Genomic DNA, 19,386 nt, shown 5'->3' with positions numbered 1-19,386 from the left:
TTTGCGCGCAGGCATTGATTGGCAGGGCTCCCCTCCCAATTTTGCTGCCTCGCATAGCCTGTTTGTTATGCTCTGCTTGAGAATCAGAGAGAAAGAGAGCGCGCGCGTGCATTTTGTAGCATTGAGCGCATGGTAAACAGAAGAGAAGAAAGGCCCCTTCCCTTCCGTTTATGCCTATGTTTGATCCGTACTCTGCCTTTTGATCACGAAGCATGGCATCTAGGCCTGCTTGCTCTCATAAATAAAGCTCGATTAAAGTTCCCTTCTGCAAGCCACGGTCTAGTAACAACGAAGTAGCTTGAGGATAACCTGTCGCTCACAGGGCGTTGAGTTTAAATGCGCATTCAGGAGCGCTAAAAAGTTGCTTTGGAGGCTGTTACTGAATTCCGACTCGAGTCATCAAAGCGTGACTTTTTAAGAGAAGGAGGGAATCCCAGGCAGCCCATCACACCTCAATCAATCCTTGCAATGACAGTTAATCCGGAGTAGCAGTATTCATTTATTCTGTATGTATGCAAGCCGAACAGAACAGATTTGAACCCCCATGTCCACTTAATCCATTCATTATGCAAAAGAAGAGTAGGAAGAGAGAGACTGCGAAGAAACCACACATTAACCATCAAATGTTCATGGTTCTGCAAGGCAGTTCCCCATCTGTGTGGTTAAAACACAGAAACAGCATAACTGGGAGCCTTAGAGCCACTGGCACTGATTTGGAAAAGGAGGGAAGAACAAGCACATTAGCTAGGCTCGCTTGTCTGCTTAATGCTGAGATCCTATGCATGTTTAAACAAAGGGCGAGGGGGGGGGGAATGTCTGGCGATTGCTGGGAGCCTGAACTTTTCTAGCCTGAACTTTTCTTGTCTGAATATGCATAGGATTTCACACTGATTATAGATGCCAGTGCTGGGAAGAGACCAATCCAACTATGCAGACATTTCAAGATACATCACCAGTTATGAGGCAGTTAGAACTTACTAGGGTAACTGTTGCATATCAGGTTATGCATGTCTGCACAGAAGTAATTTCCATTGAGATCAGTGGAACCTGCATCCAAGTGAGTGTTTTGAGTCTGCAGCGCAAGTTGTCCTTAATACATGTTAAGGGTATTAGACCCAACCCTGAGATCAGTCTTAAATCTTGAATCCTTTACTTCCCGTAGTCATGAAGTCACATGGTTTTCTTGTTACATGCTGTCACCTCCCACTCTTGGAAACCTTGTGAAGATCACCTTTCAAAATGTCCTGTCCTTGGCGGTCCTGTCCAGCTCTTGTAAATTCAAGAGCCATACAGTAGTGATGCAATTATGTGATACGCTATTGAAAGATGGATTATGTGGTATCCAACAGTTTATATGATAGGAAGGCAGGACAGAGACTTTTCCCTTGTAGTGCTTTCATATAGAAACAATTATTATAGCATTTAAACACAGATGTGGCTTCTATGCATACTTTCATAGTCAAATAGAACACTGTGAACAAAAATGGCTGTTGCAACTCTGATATCCAGTCCCAAAGCTAAAGGAAGCTGCTTTATCTTGAGCCTGACAAAGCCTCAGTGCTCCCTGTAGCCTTATGGAAGCAGCCCACCCTTCTCAGTAGACTGTTAAAAAGATGGACACTGAATTCGGTCCACTTGGTCCTGCTAAGTCCACCTGAGAGGGGATTCTTACAGTGGACATACTCATCTGAAATAAGTTGCTGTAGGAGTCTACCAGGCCCCATCAATGCAGTTTTTAGGAAAGTTCTGAAAACTTGCTTACTTATTTTGGCCTTCCTCCGACTGTACTTTATTGAATTATGGCTGCAGTTGTCTGTTCTAGGTTTGTTTTTTAATGGTGTTTGCTGCTGTTGCTGTTTTTTACTGTGTTTTTACTACTGTATGTTTCTAAGGGGTTTTACTGTTGTATTTTTCCTTGGGCAAACCTCTGCCCTGAAAGTTGGCCAAGATAAAGTGTAAATAAATAAGGCTTGCCCCATGTTTGAGGACAGTCTGGTGGAGCAGGCTCTTGTTTACATGCTCACAGCATCAGCAATTCCCACAGTATATAAACATACAACCTACTGCACCTTGAGTCAAGTTGGCAATACTTTCTGGAACTTACAGGATTTGATGTCTTTTGCCTAAGGTAAGTATCTCAGTTTAAAAACAAAACAAAACAATTGGAGCAGTCTGAGAGCAAACCCTTACAGCGCCTTCTCATTTTGTGCTTCCAGAGATGTACTATTTGGGATCACATCTTTTGACAAGAACAAGTTTGTTTTCTCAGTCTATCATCATTATTTAGCCGAAAGGTTACTTCCGTGTACCAAAATGAGAGGGGAAGTGGGGGAAGGCTGCTTTGAAATCTACGTCTGAGGTAGTGCTGAGACAGTATGAACTGTGATAAAATGCCTGTTGTAAATATTGTAATGAAGTTTGAGGATTCAAAGCGCTCTCCGTGCAGCAATAGAGTTCTCTTGTAAAAAGGAACAGGGAGTGGGAAGACAACTAAAAGTGCACTTTTCTTGTCTTGATGTGCATTTATTAGTGGCAACTATGATGTTACATTGCTCAGAGGCCCTCTAAAAAGCCACATATAGTTACTATAAAGAGAAGAGTTTTTCTTCTTGCTGGTTTGCTGCTTAATGTAGTGACTTCCAGTTTTCAGAAAAGAAATGTTTGTTCAGAATAACTGAATTAACAATGCCTCTGTAATGTTATCCCACTTAAAAAGAAATGTTTGTTCAGAATAACTGAATTAACAATGTCTCTGTAATGTTATCCCACTTTTACCAATTTGTCCCTTCTCTCTTTTTTATATCTCTGTCTTTCTGCTGGGTGATTTACACACTGTTCTATCCAATAGATTTGAAAAAATGCTGGTATCTTTTTGTTTTAAAAACTATATACTTTATCTACCTAAAACATATACACTTGTCCTGCTAGGCTTGCAATCCAAACTCACTGGGTAGCATTTGGCAAGTCATTACTTGGTCAGCCTCAGCTCTCCTGCCAGATGTAGTATGGGATTCTTCCTTTGAAGATGCTTCTAGTGCAACATGGCCACAGCCAGTGGGTGTGACATGAAGAACACAGGGATCAGACCTTTCTGTCAGCATGTCGTGTACAGGCAAATGGCCTTGACTCCTAGAACTGTAGCCAGTAAATTCTATGAAGATACCCAACTTCAGAATGCTGAGACAAAAGCAATAGAACAAGCAAGCCATTAAACCAAACTTTCAAGTGTTTAAAAACTGTTCTGTGCAAGACTCCCATGGCAGTGTGCAATTTAAGTAAAAAAAGCTAGAGTAAAACTAAACACCAAAGATTAAGAGCAAAGGAACGGCATCTATAAAATCAGAAAAAACCCACTGAAACAATACAGTAGTAATAAAGTATGCTGAAATTTTTGAAACAAACAAAGAAGGGTTTCCCCTGCCCTTTAATAGATACATGTGCAGTTGCCATATCTTTGTACATTTGTTACGCACATAACCATTCTGACATCAAACACAGAAACAGCTACATCCCTCTCTCCTCCTGCTCTCCTTTTGTATTTTCATACACATCCACACCCACCCACCCACCATCCACATGCTCTCCTTCCAATTAAATCTTCGTCTAGCAGGGAAGGAAAACAAACAGCAAGAGCAGGGACAGAGCTAAGCAGCACTTGATCAAAGTGAGGGTCAGGATTTGCTCAGGAGGTGTTAGGGTGCTGCACTGACCAAAACTGAGGGTGAGATCACATGCAAAATTAGCAGCTGAAATAGGAATTAGGACTGAACTGCATAACTGATGATGTTCATATACGTCTGGGAATTTAGGCTGCAGTCACCAACATCTAGAGTAAACCCATTTTGTCACATGGCGTCCTAAACAACCTAGAAGCCCCTCCTTAAATTGTCAGGTAACATTAATAATTCTCTAGCATTTCAATTGTGAAAATCTAAGGACGCAAAAGTTTTGAACACAGGTAGTTTGTATAGGTAGAACCAGGTGTTGCAATGATTGTTTTTAGGGCAGTCACCCCTGATCTGGTGGCCGGGGATTATGGAAGTTGTACTGTATTACATCTGGAGGGCATCAGGCTGCAGAAGACTGCAGATTATCTAGATCCATTTCAACTGTGCTTCTGGCCTGGGTTTGGGACTGCCTTGGCCGCCCTGTGGGATGATTTCGGGTTGATGACACCCATCTCTACATCACCTTTTCATCTGATCCTGGTGAGGTGGTGGCTGTCATGGACCATTGCCTAAGTTTGGTAATGTACTGGAGGAGGGCCAATAAACTGAAGTTGAATAAAGGTAAGAGAGGCCCTGTTGCTGCACACTCCCTCAGTGCAACTGGGAAATTTCCAAGCTGCCTTGGACAGAGTTGCACTCCCATTAAAGGACAAGGTCTGTAGCGAAGGGGTGCTCCTAGACCCTGAGCTCTCCCTGGTGTCCCAGGTGGATTTGGTGGCCAGGAGCACCTTTCTTTAGCTTTAGCTTCATCTGATCCTTCAGCTACTTTCCTACTTGGATGAGTGGAGCCTTGCCACAGTAATCCATGCACTGGTAACCTCTTGCCCAGATTACTGTAATGAGCTTTACATGGGGCTGCCTTCCAAGTCAGTCTGGACATTACAGCTAATAAAGAACAGGGCAGCACAGTTGCTTATGAGGACCGGCCGTTGAGAAAGCATTACACCAGTCCTCCCTCAGCTGGATTGTCTTGTTCTTGCCCCATTCCAATTCACAGTGTTGTCATTGACATATAAAGCCCTGAATGGCTTGGGACTTGGGTACCTGAGGCAACATCTGTCTCCATGAATGCCCACCTGTAGATGATGTTCTGAAGTTCTAATGAGATTAGGGGAGAAAAGGGTAGGAGAGGAGGCATTCTCTGCTGTGGTGCTGAATTTGGAATTCACTCCCCAGGGTCATATGGCTAGCACTGACCTTGTTTTCTTTTAGGCAGCAGGTAAAAAAAACCTTTCTTGTTCCAACAGGCATTTGGCTAATTTAATTTGTATTTTGTTGTGGATTTATCTGACTGTTTTTGTTTTTAATTATTTGGTTATACTTGGTTTTTGTTTTGAGCATGAACCTTTGTTATCTTGTATTCTGTATCATGTTGTTTAAGATTTTAATGTTATTGTTTTTAACTATTTTATATGCTGCTTTAGCATCTTGTAAGCCACCCAGCAGTAACTGGGGTCAAGAGTATTGTACCTGACTGGGATTGGTCTGAACTCAGCACAGAAAGTTGACTAGAGTTTATCCTGCTAGAAGGTCATGGTATACAGGTCACATATACACTCAAGGGAGCTTAACTCAAGATTGACAGCTTCTGAGACACATGCCTTCTATCAGCAACATAAATACCGAAACTGAAGGAGAAACGCGTGGAACCTAGAGATGGGAAGAATCTTTGCAGTCTGTCTTGGGATATATCCACCACTGGTCCCATTAATATGAATCATTATGTATCTCTGAAAAGGTATTGTTTTCTGTTCCCTGATATTTTGATCAAGGCCCTTTTGTACATGTGAAAAAAGCATGGAATGGCCCTGATCAAGACAATGTCTAGTCATAAGTGGGCTGTTCATGAGTTAGAACAGCCCTTCCTTTGATATAGTGAAGTCATCAAGCAAAGTTACACAGTGGACAGAGTTGGATGTAGCTCGCTCCATCCAGTGAAGCTGCAGATCCTGAGCTCCTAGGCATGACACTGGCCTTGGCATGACACAATTCCCCTGCTCCATGAGGCTGGAACGGGGAACTGCCCCACAGCACAGGAAATGGTAAGCCCTATGACTCTCCTGCTACACTCCTATTATGCAATCTAATAACTGAAGCTGGTAAAGCCACAGTCTTGAGTTCACAAGACCTGACCAGGGCCAAAAAGAACAGGACATTTAAAGGCATTAACTCATAGGGTCGCCCTCTGTTGGAGACAACTTGATGGCATTTAAGAATAATACAGCAGCCATCGAACACTCTGTTTCTCCCAGGATTAGACGCATGCCAATACATTTTAGTTGCCTGTTGCAGATATATCTGTTTCTACAAGCCTCCTCTGTAGTTTACAACTTCACCTACCATCTTATGGATACAGATTAATGTGCTAGAGCTTGTGTTTATTTTTGTACACTGTTTCGAAGTCTAGATGCAAGCTGTTTATAAATAATCGTAAAGAAACAATTATAAATCAATACAGTTGCCTGCATTTTGGACTCTCCTGAGAAGCTATAGCGGTCTCACTTCAAAATGTACCACTGCCTAAATGAACGCAAAAATAAAAGGGATACACTCCACGCAAAGCGATGCTAACGCGGAGCGTGGGTTCAGGCGCACTGAGTAGCGCAGCTTGCACGCCACCTTCGCGCGGCTTTGCTCTGAGGCGCGCGGCGCTCTCCGCCGCCGCCACTAGAGGGTCCCGGAAGATCAAACGGCGGCCAGCAAAAATGTTGCAGCGGCTGCTTTGCAGGTAGGTGGGAGGTCGGCGAGAAAGCGTTGCAGCACCGCCCACCCGGCCTTGCCTTTGTGCCGCTGCCCAGCGCAGGCAAGGCGCGCCGGAGGCTTGGGCACCATGGCCGCCTTCCTCGTAGTGGCCGAATGGCCCGCCGCTACCGCGGTAGTCTCGCCAAGCGCTTTCCCGGGCTGCTAGCCAGGCCGCTAACCCCTCTCGCCACAAAACTGTACTTGCACCAGCCGGAGAAGGCCTGCTGTGCGCCACCGGCGGGGAGGGCGAGGAGGAGGAAAGGCCATTGTAAAATGCGCGGGGAGGTTCTCCGGTCTGTTGTTCACTGGGATAACCTCGAGGGGAGTACTGGCCGCTTTCGCCCCCTCGGCTCACTTGGAGCGTAGGCAGGAAGGGCTGCAGTTCTCTGTGCCCCCACTTGGCGACGGATCCCCTCCCCGGACCCCGAAACCGACTTTCGAGTAAGCCACTCCAGGAGAGCGCGGCTGGAAGGCACGGCTTGCCCTGCTGCATCGCCTTTAAAGATGGCTCTGACTCCCTGCACGTGGATGTCTCGCTTGTTGGAGGCTTAAATGAAAACGGGGAGAGAGCGGGTCCATAGCTAGCGTGGAGCGGTGAAATTCTCTTTACACTCCTCGATTTCGCTGCTGCGCGAAACAGACTTCTCCCTGCTCTGCTCCTGCTTCCCTCGCCCCCCCCCCCGGTGCCCTGCTTTGTTTGCAGCGTCAATCCCACATGCGTGTTTCAACTCGGCCCCTTTGCTAGTTTGGAGCTTCGCGTTCTCCGCCCGCAGATCTCCCAAACGAAACCGATCAATTTGGGGGGAAAGTTGCAAGCACTTCTGGGCGTCCTCCCCCGCCCTATCTTCTCGCCCCCTATTTTTTACTTCATTTGGGACAAACCGGAGCAACAACGGCTCCTGTTGGGGCCCTTTCAACAACTTGACTATATCAAAGTCAGCCCCGCTCCTCCGTCCCTCCCACCCAGCAGGCAAACCCCCGTCGCGTGAATGCATTCCCGAGGCTTGATCCGCCCGCTCGCACCTAGCCCGAGCCTTTCCGTAGCGGCAGCTTCCTTATGTTTCGCCAGGCGGCCCGGGTTCCTTCTCTGGTTTTGTCTTCTGTTTCAAATAAAACGGGATCTGGAGCGGGAGGAGGAGAGAGGAGGAGCTTGGGTGTGCAAGGGGGTTACAACCCCCTGCCCTCCTCCCGAGAACAGGCTGCAAACTGTTGTTAGGTATGCGGTTCCTAGGTCAGCGGCACGCTGGCTCAAACTAGGAAGCAGCCGGGGCAGTTGCAGGCAACCATGGAGAACGTGGAGCTCCGCGGCGGCCCGGAGAGGTTTCCGGACAAAGATCCCAGGCTGAATCCCGTCTTCCTGGATCAGGGGCACCCCCAGCAGCCGCTGCTGGTGATGGGGGAGCAGAGAGGAGGTGAGCTGTACAAGCTGGTGGAAGTACAATTGACTGGCGGAGCTCCCTGGGGATTCACGTTAAAGGGAGGAAGAGAGCACGGGGAGCCCCTCATCATCACCAAGGTAAGGCGCCCAGCATGCGCGGATGTGTGCGGGGGGTGCGCGAGGGCCTTTCTGCTCCTTTTGTTTATGTACGATCTGAGCGGGGAATAAGGCGATAGCCCTGCTATCAGAATTTCTGCCCTGCCGAAGGCTGGTTCAACAATTTCACGGCCATGCAAGTGGCTTTTTTTGAGGCAGGCTTGAGTAGCAGCTGCTTCGATTCACCCCGGTGAAGTTGTTGGCCGTGTTTGAGTTCTTTTTCGTTCGATTTAGTTCCTTCGGAGCGACTACTCTAGCTACTCAACTGCAATTGCTGGCACGCCTTCCAGCGCTTGAAAGTGCTCGTGAGCTGCGGGTTTCTTTTGTTTTTTGGAGGGGTAGAGTGGAAAGTGCAAGAAAAGGGAGGCATTTTACTTCCACCCCTTGGCAGTGCGATAGTTAGCTAGAGGGACCCCAAACCTTTTGGGTACCTGGGAATTTGGGGAGGCTTTGGTGGGCACTCTCACAAAATGGCCACGTTGGAGAGGCTTGCCCAATCATTAAATAGCTAACATAGTGGATACAGCCAAGCACAAAAGATTGAATTTCCAGAAGGCAAACTGGTAGTATCTTAAAACTAATTTGTTGAAGCAAAGCGACTGTGATAGTTGGGTGCTGCTTTTGACCCCTTGGAAAGATGGTGTTCGAGGGGTCAAACACTTTGCTGCACACCAAACCACTCCCCCCATAAAAGAAAAACAATTAGAAACATGTTAAATAACAACCAGGAGAGAGAAGGTGTCAGATGAGTGCCAAGAGCGGTGTTTATAGGTGCATTGGTACTCATGGGCACCATGTTAGAGACCTTAATGATAACGGTATCATTTATGATTCATCACAGTCTCAGTTTTATAATCCAGCCATAAGAACTCCACAGTTGTGTTGATTTTAAGGTGACTTCAGCTAAACACAGATGGAAACATAAGCCTCCAATCAAGGGAGTAAATCTCATTTGACAGTGGGGTGTATATTTTTGTGTTAAGCATATATAGGGATGAGCTTCCCTCCAGAATCCTGTTCATGTAAAATAACATCTGTAATGCATGATGAAGTTGCCAATTTGGACTGTGTAGTACACAGAATCATTGCACTTTGTTACTTATTGATTATGAATACAAAAGGATGGATGGGGTGTGTTAGGGAAGAAGAATCAATGGATCGAATTTGCCAGCTTTAGGTTTTCCCAAAGGTGCACATAGGTTGCTCTAATAAAAAGGTAAAAACTTGTTCCTTGTAGAAGTGGGATGGTTTCCTTATTTTTCTCTGCATAGTACAGCATCTTTCTTCACTGTTATTTCTTCTTTCTTTGTTTTGCACCTGTGCTGAATGAACAACAGTTAACTGAAGTTTGGACTATAAGCAGTGCTTTAAACTGCACATAATATGCATTTCTGGAGTTTTCAGTTGTTGTGGTCTATTTCCTGATTGGGAAAGAAAAGGCAGAAAGCTAGGAGTTTTTTAAACATCCCTTTATAGATTGTTGCTTATTTCATTGTTGCAGGTGAGTATTCCGATGCTATAGCTGTGTTTGGTCAGAGAAATTTGCATTGCTTAACCATCTCGCAGGAGCTGCACACAGTATCATGTGTGATTGGAGACGAATATCTGTTTACATGTTGGAGGTCACCGATGCCTGCAGAATAGGGAAAAGGGAAGGGGGGGGGACCAAACTAGCATTAACTCTCCATTTCCACAGTACCCTACAGGTCACAAATCTTCATGCCTTACAGCAAGGATGGACAGATTTTGATCTCTGGGTATTTCACAGTGAATTGAGAAGGGATTCCCAATGGGTAGTTTTGGTTGCTGATTAGTTTTATTCATTATTTTGAAGTTTATTGTTGTATTTTACTATTGCATTTTGTTGACAGTTATCTTGTTTTAACTGCCTTTAATTTGCTTTTCAATTTGTACATTTTGGAAAATATGGTGTTTCGTTGTATTGTCTGTTTTATGGACAATTGTAGAGTTTCAGCTGCTGAAGGATAGGAATGAAATAAGTAATGTGTTACCTGCTTTGATTATTGTTTGGAAAGCAGTCTATAGATTCTGGAAATAAATGAAAAGTAACAGAAATCAAAGAAGATTCTGCCATGGTTGTCTTAATGCTAATCGCTTCTTCTCAGCTTAGTGATCCTCACTTGTAAAATATGACTATGAATGGCTCATGCAAAGCTTTCTCTTAGAATATATGATCTACAGTAACTTGCATGTTTGTATGTGCAGGTTATCTCGGAATATGGCTGATGGGTTGCAGTTGTTCTACTCAAAGCACTATTTTATGCCTGGCTGTTTTCCCCCTGGCCCATTGTTTGTTTCTGATTGGTGGACCTTAGGGTTCTAGTAAAATATTAAATAATTCCTGTGGGATTGGAGTCAGCTGAATCTTTTGGTGTTTAACATGCATTACTTAAATGCTCAACTTTTTCAACAATTCACCAAACTTCTGCAAACCCAGGTTGCACTGTGTGAGCCTGCTTTGTTTTGGGGCAAAGAAAACATTTGTGTGTTTCACTACATTAAAAACAAGAGAAAAACAGAAAAACAAAAACACTTCTCTCAAGAGCTTGGGAATGAATGGGAGTTTGTTGCTGGCAGTCTAAAGTTGAATATATTCACAGAATGAAATCTTGTATTTAATTCTCCTTAACCCTATCATATAGATGTAAAACTAACACATGCGGGAAAAAGTTAGGCTAACAGTGAGAATCTCATGCATACAAGAGCCTCCTTTGATTCAGGGAAACTTGCTCACATGAATACTATTGCAGCCTAAATCTGTTGGAGACAATGATGATTTTATACGGAGGAATATTCATTGAGCATCCATTTGCTTAGACTTGGTATAGTTTTACCCCTTAATCTACTACTCACCACACAATCTGGCATATGTTTCAATATTGGCCTAATGTTGCTGTTCCACAGAATTGAACCTAACCTTTTGATTTACCTATCTGGTATGTCAGGGCCTGGTAAGAGATCATCTGTGACTGAATACAGATAATCCTCCACTAGTGATCAGAGGGTACATGTAACTACTCTGTAATCTTTCATCTCTATTATTATTAGGTGTGGAAGGATGCTCAACATTTCTCTTCCTCATTAGCTTCCCAAGTGGACCCAGGCAACAGGGGAGCACATGGTAATGGGCTGCACACTGTTTCTTGTTTTTTGTGCTGCTGAGACAGGGAAGATGCTAAAACGGACTGCTCTGTGTTGCAATTCTGGGAAATGTAGGAATCCCTAGATTGTATCCTATAAAGACAAAATCCAGGTGTCATGCTCTGAAGCTTTTGCCAATGTTTTGTTGTTCAAAGCGCAGGAAACAAGTTATGTATTTGTGTTGAATTTGTATTATGTGCCTGTGATGGTGAAGAATGTAATGCCACATTACTTGAGGTTATGGGGTTCAATCATAATTAAACCAGATGTGTTAGTTTCCATTGAAATCAGTGGAACTTAACAACATTGTTTCAAAGGAGACTTAAGTGCAACTGATTTTGGCTGCTGTCCTGCATTTATTTACCTGCGATTTAGCCTCATTGAATGCAATAGCATTTACTTCTGAGTAGACCAGCAGAACATTGCATCATTAGTCAAACCTGCCATTCTCTAAGGCACATATCTGATCTGCAGTCTGGAATATTTGACATTCACCCACTTTCCAGTATTTCCATAGACGTTGTTTCGTGTGAATATTTGTATTATGTGTTTGAGGGCAACTATTTACCTTGTATTTTTTTCAAATTGCTCTCTCGGCAAGGCTGCCCCCTCCTTTGGCTCAGTCACGGTTGTGGATCATTAGGAGCCAGTGGGAACATGAGGCAGGACCGGAAAGCTCTAGAACACCTGCAAAGCATGCCGTCTGTTTTTCCCCCAGGCCCCGAAGCACAACACATTCTCTAGACCCAGAAAACTGCACTTTCTCCATTTGCCCCATGGGACAAATTTTGTAACCATGCAGCCTTACTTCTCCAAGAAGCAGCTCATGGGGATGGAAGAACAAGTCATGCCTGTGTCGAGATAGTAATGCTTGCAGTTGCTGTAAAAGAATATAAGCAAGCAGTATCTGCAACAAAATATTGCAGTGTATTCCAAGTCCTTGAGATGACCAGTCTTGTTAAGAGGTCTAAGTAACCTGGAACACGGAATCAGCAGTGCTCTCTAGGCCTCTTGACCCAGGGCGAGGGGCTAGAAAGATATTTTCTTTTTTGCTTCCTGAATTCTTGGCTCTTAAATAGTTAAGAGCCACCTTGTTAGGGGCTCCATCAGGCAAATTCCCTTTGCTTCTCCTTATCCCCAGTTTCTTTCTTCTCTTTGCAGTTCTTTCTCAACTCAGCATTCAGTAGAGCTAGAATCTTAACAGGTACTTGTCAGACCATTTTCAGAGGATTTAAACAGAAATCTTTTAACTAAGTCCCATGAGTAGTTTTAAATAGAGCCTAATCAGTGTTTTTCATTCTGCAGGAGAAGTAAGTTTGCCTTTAGAGGAATGAAGGGGTGTTAGGGGAGAAAAGGGAGGGTTACCTTTTCACACTCCTTGATTTTTGGAGCATTTATCTTGCACATGAGAAGTCAGCAAATGATTACATGTTAGGGAGAGTTCAAGAAATTCAGAATTCAGGGAACATTCAGTAAGCACACCCTGCAATGGCTTATGTATGAGCTGCGTTTTGGCATTGGAATGTTGGGTGTGGAAAACGTTACAGAGGTTTGGTACAAGGTCAAGCCAGAGTCACATCGTTAAAACCCAATAATAATAGGGCAACATAACCCATAACTAAGTGGCAAAGCTCACTTGACTCCTTTCTGTTTATGTAGACACTGAGGGCCTTTTCAGACACTCTGTTTACCAGTAGAATGCACAGCTGTTACCTTTTGCTGCATGCAAACTCAACATCACATGAGTTTGCCCTTCTGTCTTGGTTGTATCTTATCTTCAGAGTAGTGTATGTGCGAGTATATGCTAGGTTTCGTTCTTGGAGCAAATATCGCTTGCTACTCAGATAGCACACCTGCCACTGTTGTGACTCCAGCGTTGAATGCGGCTGTCAAGGCCACGGATTGCTGTCTGCGAGAAGTGATGCAGATATCATTGAAACTCCCAGCCTGATTTTGTTACTTCTACTTCAGATATGAATAACTTGTTTTTTGTTTTTAGTGGGATTTTGGAGGCTGTAGTTGTACTCCTATGTATAGCTGCTTACAAGGAAGCCCTGTTGAACTCACTATCCTAAAATGAGATAGGATTGGACTGTAAGATTTCCAACACTTGTCTAGCACAGCTGAACAGCATATTTTAAAATAAAGCAAAACCCATGTACGTGATCAAGGTTTTTCTTTCGGCTTGCAGCAGTGCTGGCTATTTAATACCTTTGTTGACCAGCGGGTACCTCGTTAGTGCTGATAGAATGCATAGGTAGCTTTTTAAAAAGTGTGGATAGCAACCTGGTTATTCCGCTTTCTGATTTCTTCCTTTGAACCTTTCATTTATTCTCAATAGTTTTCTTTCTAGGAAATGCTTTTTGTGACTCGCTGGAGGAGGCTCAGCAACATGTGCCCCTCTGCTCAGCCCTGCAACTAGAGGGCAACCAAGTTGGCAGGTGGGGGGATAGCATGGCCATATCTTGCTCTGTCTTCCCCAGGCTCAAGGAGGCCTTGTAGAAGGTGCCTCCTGCTATGATCATACGGCAATTTCAGCAGTGGGCAGGAGAGCTACCTTTCACTAAATCTTGTGCAGAGGGGTGCCAGAAGATTGTCACTTGGATTTTGGCAGAGAGGGATTGCTTGTGAACTGAACTTCCCCACCTGCTGTTTACCACCTGTGGCAGACCAGGTAGCCTCTCCTGCTGCCGCCAGCCAGCCCTTTCAGCAGGCCACAATGGCAGGCAAAAACCCTACTTAGATGCAGGTGGAAGTGATGGAGCTGCTCTCAATGATGCGGGCGAGACACTGGTTTCCTCTGGAACAACTGCCAAAGACCAAGTGGGGAGGAGGGGGTGAAATGGCTCACAAGCCCCAGGGCAAACAAGCCACACTGTGTAATTGTGCGGTGTGACTTGTTGTGTGCTCAAGTGTCCAAGCTGTATATTGTCATAGCTCTGCATGCTGCTCTCAAAATTCAACGGTGCCCTCAAAAGGGATCTCATGGTCTAGTGCAGCACTTCCCAAACTGTGTTCTGCAGAACCCTGGAGATCTGCAACAGTCTCATAGAGGTTCCGCAAAAGATCTCAAAAATGAAATTTAAAATGAATTGTAAAATGAAACCACACAAGGTCAACTTTTTGATTGTCAGTTGGTGTCCAAGCAGCAAATAAAATGTATCATGTCATTTGGCTCCTAGGACGTTTTTGTGTAGTGTTGGGAATAATACAACTCATTTGGGATGTTACCATGTAATCGTTTTATTCATTTGTTATATTTAAAATGTTTTCTCTTTATTTCCAAACCGACTGCATTATGCAAAGTGCTCAGGCAATAGGAGCAGATAAAAGAAGGGAGAATGTTGTAGGTTTACAGTGCTTAATAAAAATCAGGGATAGATTTAGGGTTCCGTGGGGAAAAAATGGCTTCAGTTCCATGACTGAAACTGTTTGAGAACTGCTGATCTAGTGGAAAAAATGCTTAGGTTAAAAAGGCAAAAAAGGCCACCTATTATACCCTGGATATGTCATTGGCAAGAGGATGATCGATCCTGAAAAAAATTCAAAGGCAACATCAACCCTTCTTGATTCCCCGGAAGAGGAGATTTTAAACACAGAATATGACAAGTGACCTCCCTAATTTTGTCTTTTTCCCCATTGTAAAGGAAGGAGAATGGAAGAATAATTGGTGCCACCTTTTTTCCCTCTCATTCTCTTCTTGTATCTCGTTGATTGGCAAGTAGTAGCTAGTTTAAACCTTCCAGGGATTAGAGTGAGCCTAGCACCCGCTGGTTGAAAGCCTCTGCTTTAGGTAATAATTTAACTTGTCATCTTGCCAAAAAAGCCTGGCTCAAGAAACAGGCACAAACAACCTAAGCTATTTGAATGCTGAGGCATGATCCTTGGTCAATGAACTTTCCCCCGCTAATTCTGCAAAAGCAAGTACTCAAAATATATGAGGGTTGACGAAGGAAAATAGACACATAGAATTCTGATTCATTTTATGCAAGGTTCCCCTGTGGTATTCTAGTCAACAACTTTTGGAGTCATAAACTTAATTTTCCATGTATTTTCCCTGTATAGGCAACGGGTGAATCTAAACACTGTTTAAAGATGCCTGAGAAATAAGGATTTCTATGAATTGTGTAAGCTATTAAAACCACAAGTAGTAATGTCATGCTGTGAAACTGGGCTACTGGCATTCAAACAGGAGTTCAGGAAGCATTCTTCTCTTGCTGAGTATAGCCAGCGAAGTCTCCCTAGTTCTGCACCTAGGTAATCCTCTCCATCTTTTTCAGAAGTGTTGTAATGAAAGCTGCTCTGGGCAGCATTTGCCTGTGGTTTTCTGAGCAGAGAGACTTCAGCATGTCAGTGAACCTCTGACATTACTGACCTCCCAGACAGTGGCCTAGTTGAGACATAACGTTCTTGGATATAAAACGTACTCCTTAAAAAAAAAAAAAAGAAGACTGAGCCTTGTGCTGTTCTTCTCTCATTCCCTCTTGCATTAGCCATCATGCCACTATAGAAAACTTTCAGGGTTTGTTACATCCTAAGAGGGAAATGACAGTTTGATCTTGGATTTTAAAGCAGGAAAGATGAGGGTGCTAAAATTGTGCCAAAGGAGAATGAAAGACTAACAGAAGAGAATGAATTATTTGTATTTGTCTTCACTTTGGAAGATATAGGCAGATAACCCTGTTTCTGAACTGAACTGACTTTTCAAGAGATCAGTCTGAAAAGTGTAGACAAAAATGATGGTGCCAAGAGATGACATTCAGGTCTTGCTAATAAATCTACAAGTCTGACAGCATTAAATGTGAAACGGACATATTACTTAATATTAAAATTATTTTATCTACCAGAAGACTGGAAAGCGGCTAATGTGTTAATAAATTTTTTAAGAAAACCCTGAAAATGTTTAGCTTAAGATCTGCTCGTGGTATGGTAGAAGGCTGTGTTAAAGATAAAATTCTGAGATGATCAGAAATTATTCTGGATGGTGAGCATGAAATGGGTTGTTTAGAGCTCCAGAAGGATCTTTACAAAATGGGTTAATGGGCAACAAAAAGGGTAAATATAGTTCAGCATAACTGTACGGTGCTGCATGGATTCCTGGCATCACATACACATATGGATGGGCTCAGGGCTGGCAATAATTGACCAGCACAGAGATCTCTGGATCATGATGGACGGTTCAGTGAGAACATCAACCCCATGTGCAGTGGCCGTGTTGTAGATTTTCAGGGAAGGTTTTAAAATGACGCCTAGCAATGTAATCCCTTGGCTCAAAATCTGTGGCTGCTACAGTTGTGATAAGCAATACCATTCTGGCTAAGATGCAGAAAACACCCCCCAAAGTGATCAGGGGTTTGGAGCAGCTTCCTGATAAAGCCTGCAGTGCTTGGCATTTTTCAGTTTATGAGAGAAAGTGAGGAAGGGGCTATAAGAGGATATCCATGTATGATATTATGCATGATATCTTGTATAATAGGATGGTATATAAAAGCTTTTCATAAATAATAAAATAAATAAATGATGTAGAGGAAATAGGCAGGGGTTTTTTTCTGCCTTCCTGGTTCCCATAATACTAGAATCTAGAGCTTTTCTGACAAAGATGATGGTGCAAGACCAAGGTGAGACGAAATGTGCAGTGGTCTCCAATGTAGGTGCTTAAAAAGGGGTTGGAGAAAATTGGTTAAGGAGATAGAGATCCTCTCTCCTAGAGACGTGGTTGCTAGAGATGGAGTGGCTTTGTAGTTTCTTGAGAATCAGCGGCATTATTCCTTGGACTGCCGTCGGCCATGGAGCAGCAACAGGACTAATTTGCTCCCATAGTCATCAGGTTGGCTACTGTGGTAATCAGTGGGACTTGATGGCCCTTTGTTCTGTTCTGGCTGGGTTCTTGTTTTGTGGAACCATTAATACCTTTTGTCATTTTCTTATCTCTTGCTCTTTCTCTTCAGGTTTCTGTATTTGGCTCCATACATTTAGCTCAGCCTCCCAGACACATTTGGACTGCAACACCCAGAATTCCCAGTCAGTGGGCCTGCTGGATGGGAATTCTGGGCATTGTGGTCCAAATGCCTGAAAGTCACCAGGTTGTGGAAGGCTGATTTAGTCTACAACTCACTTGGACTGCACATTCAAGTGCAGTGTCCTCTTGGTGATTCTTCAGGTGTGTGACCTAGTTGGCAACCTGGCTCTGTGAATGCCATTGAGCGCCAGGCCTAGAGCAACCCTGACAGGTCCTGGCAGCCTTCCCACTGACATGGCTCATCCCCATCCCAGCCAAAGTCATGATGGCAGGAGAACCACAGCTTTGAGCCTCAGGCCAGGGAGCACGTGCAGCCCCATTGCAGTTGCCACGGGAGTAGCCACCTAAAACCTTGGCTAGCAAGCGGCACAGGGCTACATTGCCTTTTAAAATGACTCTTATTTATACTTAGCCAGACTTCGGAAATGTTCTCACACCCATTTAGTTAAAAGGGCTAACACTGAAAAAAGTATTTTCCTGAATTGCAGAAGGGGAGAATGTATTGGCTTTCTAAGCAATACTTTGAAAACAGATTGTAATTCCTACCTGCACATCTGTGCATTAAAATGAAATAGTATTGCTGATTTTTTAAATAAACCTCTAGCTGTAAAGGGGCACTCATACACAGCAAGCATATTTAAAATTGTTTCCCAAAGGCAAACCATTCTTGCTTAGTAAACCTCTGCCTTACCCTGAGGTTGAAAGTGAAACCTGCTTGAATCTGCAGCTCACCTAAAATGTTCATGTTCTTTATCAGTATAATTTAGCATTTCTGAGACATAGCAGAGGTCCTTATTTAATTTTCAGAGGCTGTTAAATTATACGTTGAAATGCTGATGTGCTAACATGGTCAGTTAAAACTGAAGCGCACACACTTGCACACAGAGCCGCTGTTTGAGCATTTCCAGAAGTTACTCAGTTTCACACCTGAAAAGATAGTGAACTTGTATAAGGATTCCCATAGACTCATTTTTGTTTAAGGGTGAGAAGAAAGCCCAGTAGAATTCAGATCAGCTGTTTAGCTAAAATGCACGTAAGCATCTTGAATTGCTGATCTGATGAAAACAACCATCCTGATAGCATTATGTGAAGTATTCATAGTACATAATTGCATTCTAGAGAATTCTGATGCATTGTTATAGACATCTGTTTTCACATTGTGAAACTGCTTTTAGCAGTAAACTGTAAATGAGTCATAATGGGTCTGGTGGATACCTGAATATGAAATCTGCAAGTGAAACTTGATATTTTGAAAGAAGTGACTCAGCTAATTCAACAGGGAACTCTTAAGGGTCAGGGTTTATATGGATCCTCTAAGATAATTGTGGTATTGAAAATATTTCTCACTATTCTTGATGTAATCTCTTTCACTTTTAGCATGATTAAAACAAGCAAAATTCCTAGTATTGGATATTAAAATAATGGACAGTTGGATGTTTAGTTTTCCAAATATGCTTGTAAACACATTGTATTTATATTTTTAAATAATGTATTTATTATTTTCTTTTATAGCACCATCACATTACTTTTATATCCTGTCTTTCTTCCTCTTGCAAGAAGCAGGCTTACAAGTTTCTTCTCCTTTCCATCTATCCTCACAACAACAAACCTAGGAGGTTAGAGTTAGACTAAGAGTCAGTCATCCCAAATTATCTAGTGAGCTTCAGGCCAAATGGGGACTAGAACCCAGAGCCCCAATCTGACACTATTAGCTACTAAACCTCACTCATGTCAATCCAATGAAAACCAACAAATTTAATCTATGCTCCTTTGAGAGCTGTATCTATATACAGTGATGTGTGCTAATGATCATAAATTGGAAATTCTTTTCTTGGTTCAGCTGAAGCTACATTGGAAACATGTTCTCCGCCACTGATCAACAGTTTCCCATGTGATTGTGGTGGGATCAGTACCTCTTTATTTTAATTGACATAACTCAAGAATCTACACCCTATTGCCTTTGTCAGATGTATAGTCTGTTTTCCAGTGCATGCCAGTATCCAATATCTGTTTCTGTTTTTTTCAATAGAAAGTTCGTACTTCAATTTCCCACGAGGCTGCATTTTCTTTGCCACTGTTCTCAAGACACCTGAGTTCAGTCATGATGCTATGCATGGTAGTTCAAGGAAGATAATGTTCATGGGTTCCTTAACTATAATATTTATTTATTTATTTATTTAGAAAATTTCTATGCTGCCCCA

At 43.2% G+C, this 19,386-nt stretch overlaps 1 protein-coding gene across 1 annotated transcript in view; it reads left to right on the top strand.

Moving 5' to 3' along the window:
* Positions 1-7,554: 7,554 nt before the first annotated feature.
* The window catches only part of SHROOM2 (shroom family member 2), a 146,454-nt gene continuing 134,622 nt past the window's right edge, over positions 7,555-19,386 (top strand). The window contains exon 1 of the mRNA XM_044432382.1: positions 7,555-7,986. Coding sequence (XP_044288317.1) covers positions 7,756-7,986 — 231 coding nt within the window. The 5' untranslated portion in view covers positions 7,555-7,755. The remainder of the gene's footprint in view (positions 7,987-19,386) is intronic.

Source organism: Varanus komodoensis, unplaced genomic scaffold, assembly GCF_004798865.1.
Source record: "Varanus komodoensis strain SLA01 unplaced genomic scaffold, ASM479886v1 scaffold1, whole genome shotgun sequence".
Classification (NCBI taxonomy): domain Eukaryota; kingdom Metazoa; phylum Chordata; class Lepidosauria; order Squamata; family Varanidae; genus Varanus; species Varanus komodoensis.
Note: the sequence above shows the minus strand (reverse complement) of the source record. Positions and strands in the feature narration are given on the sequence as shown.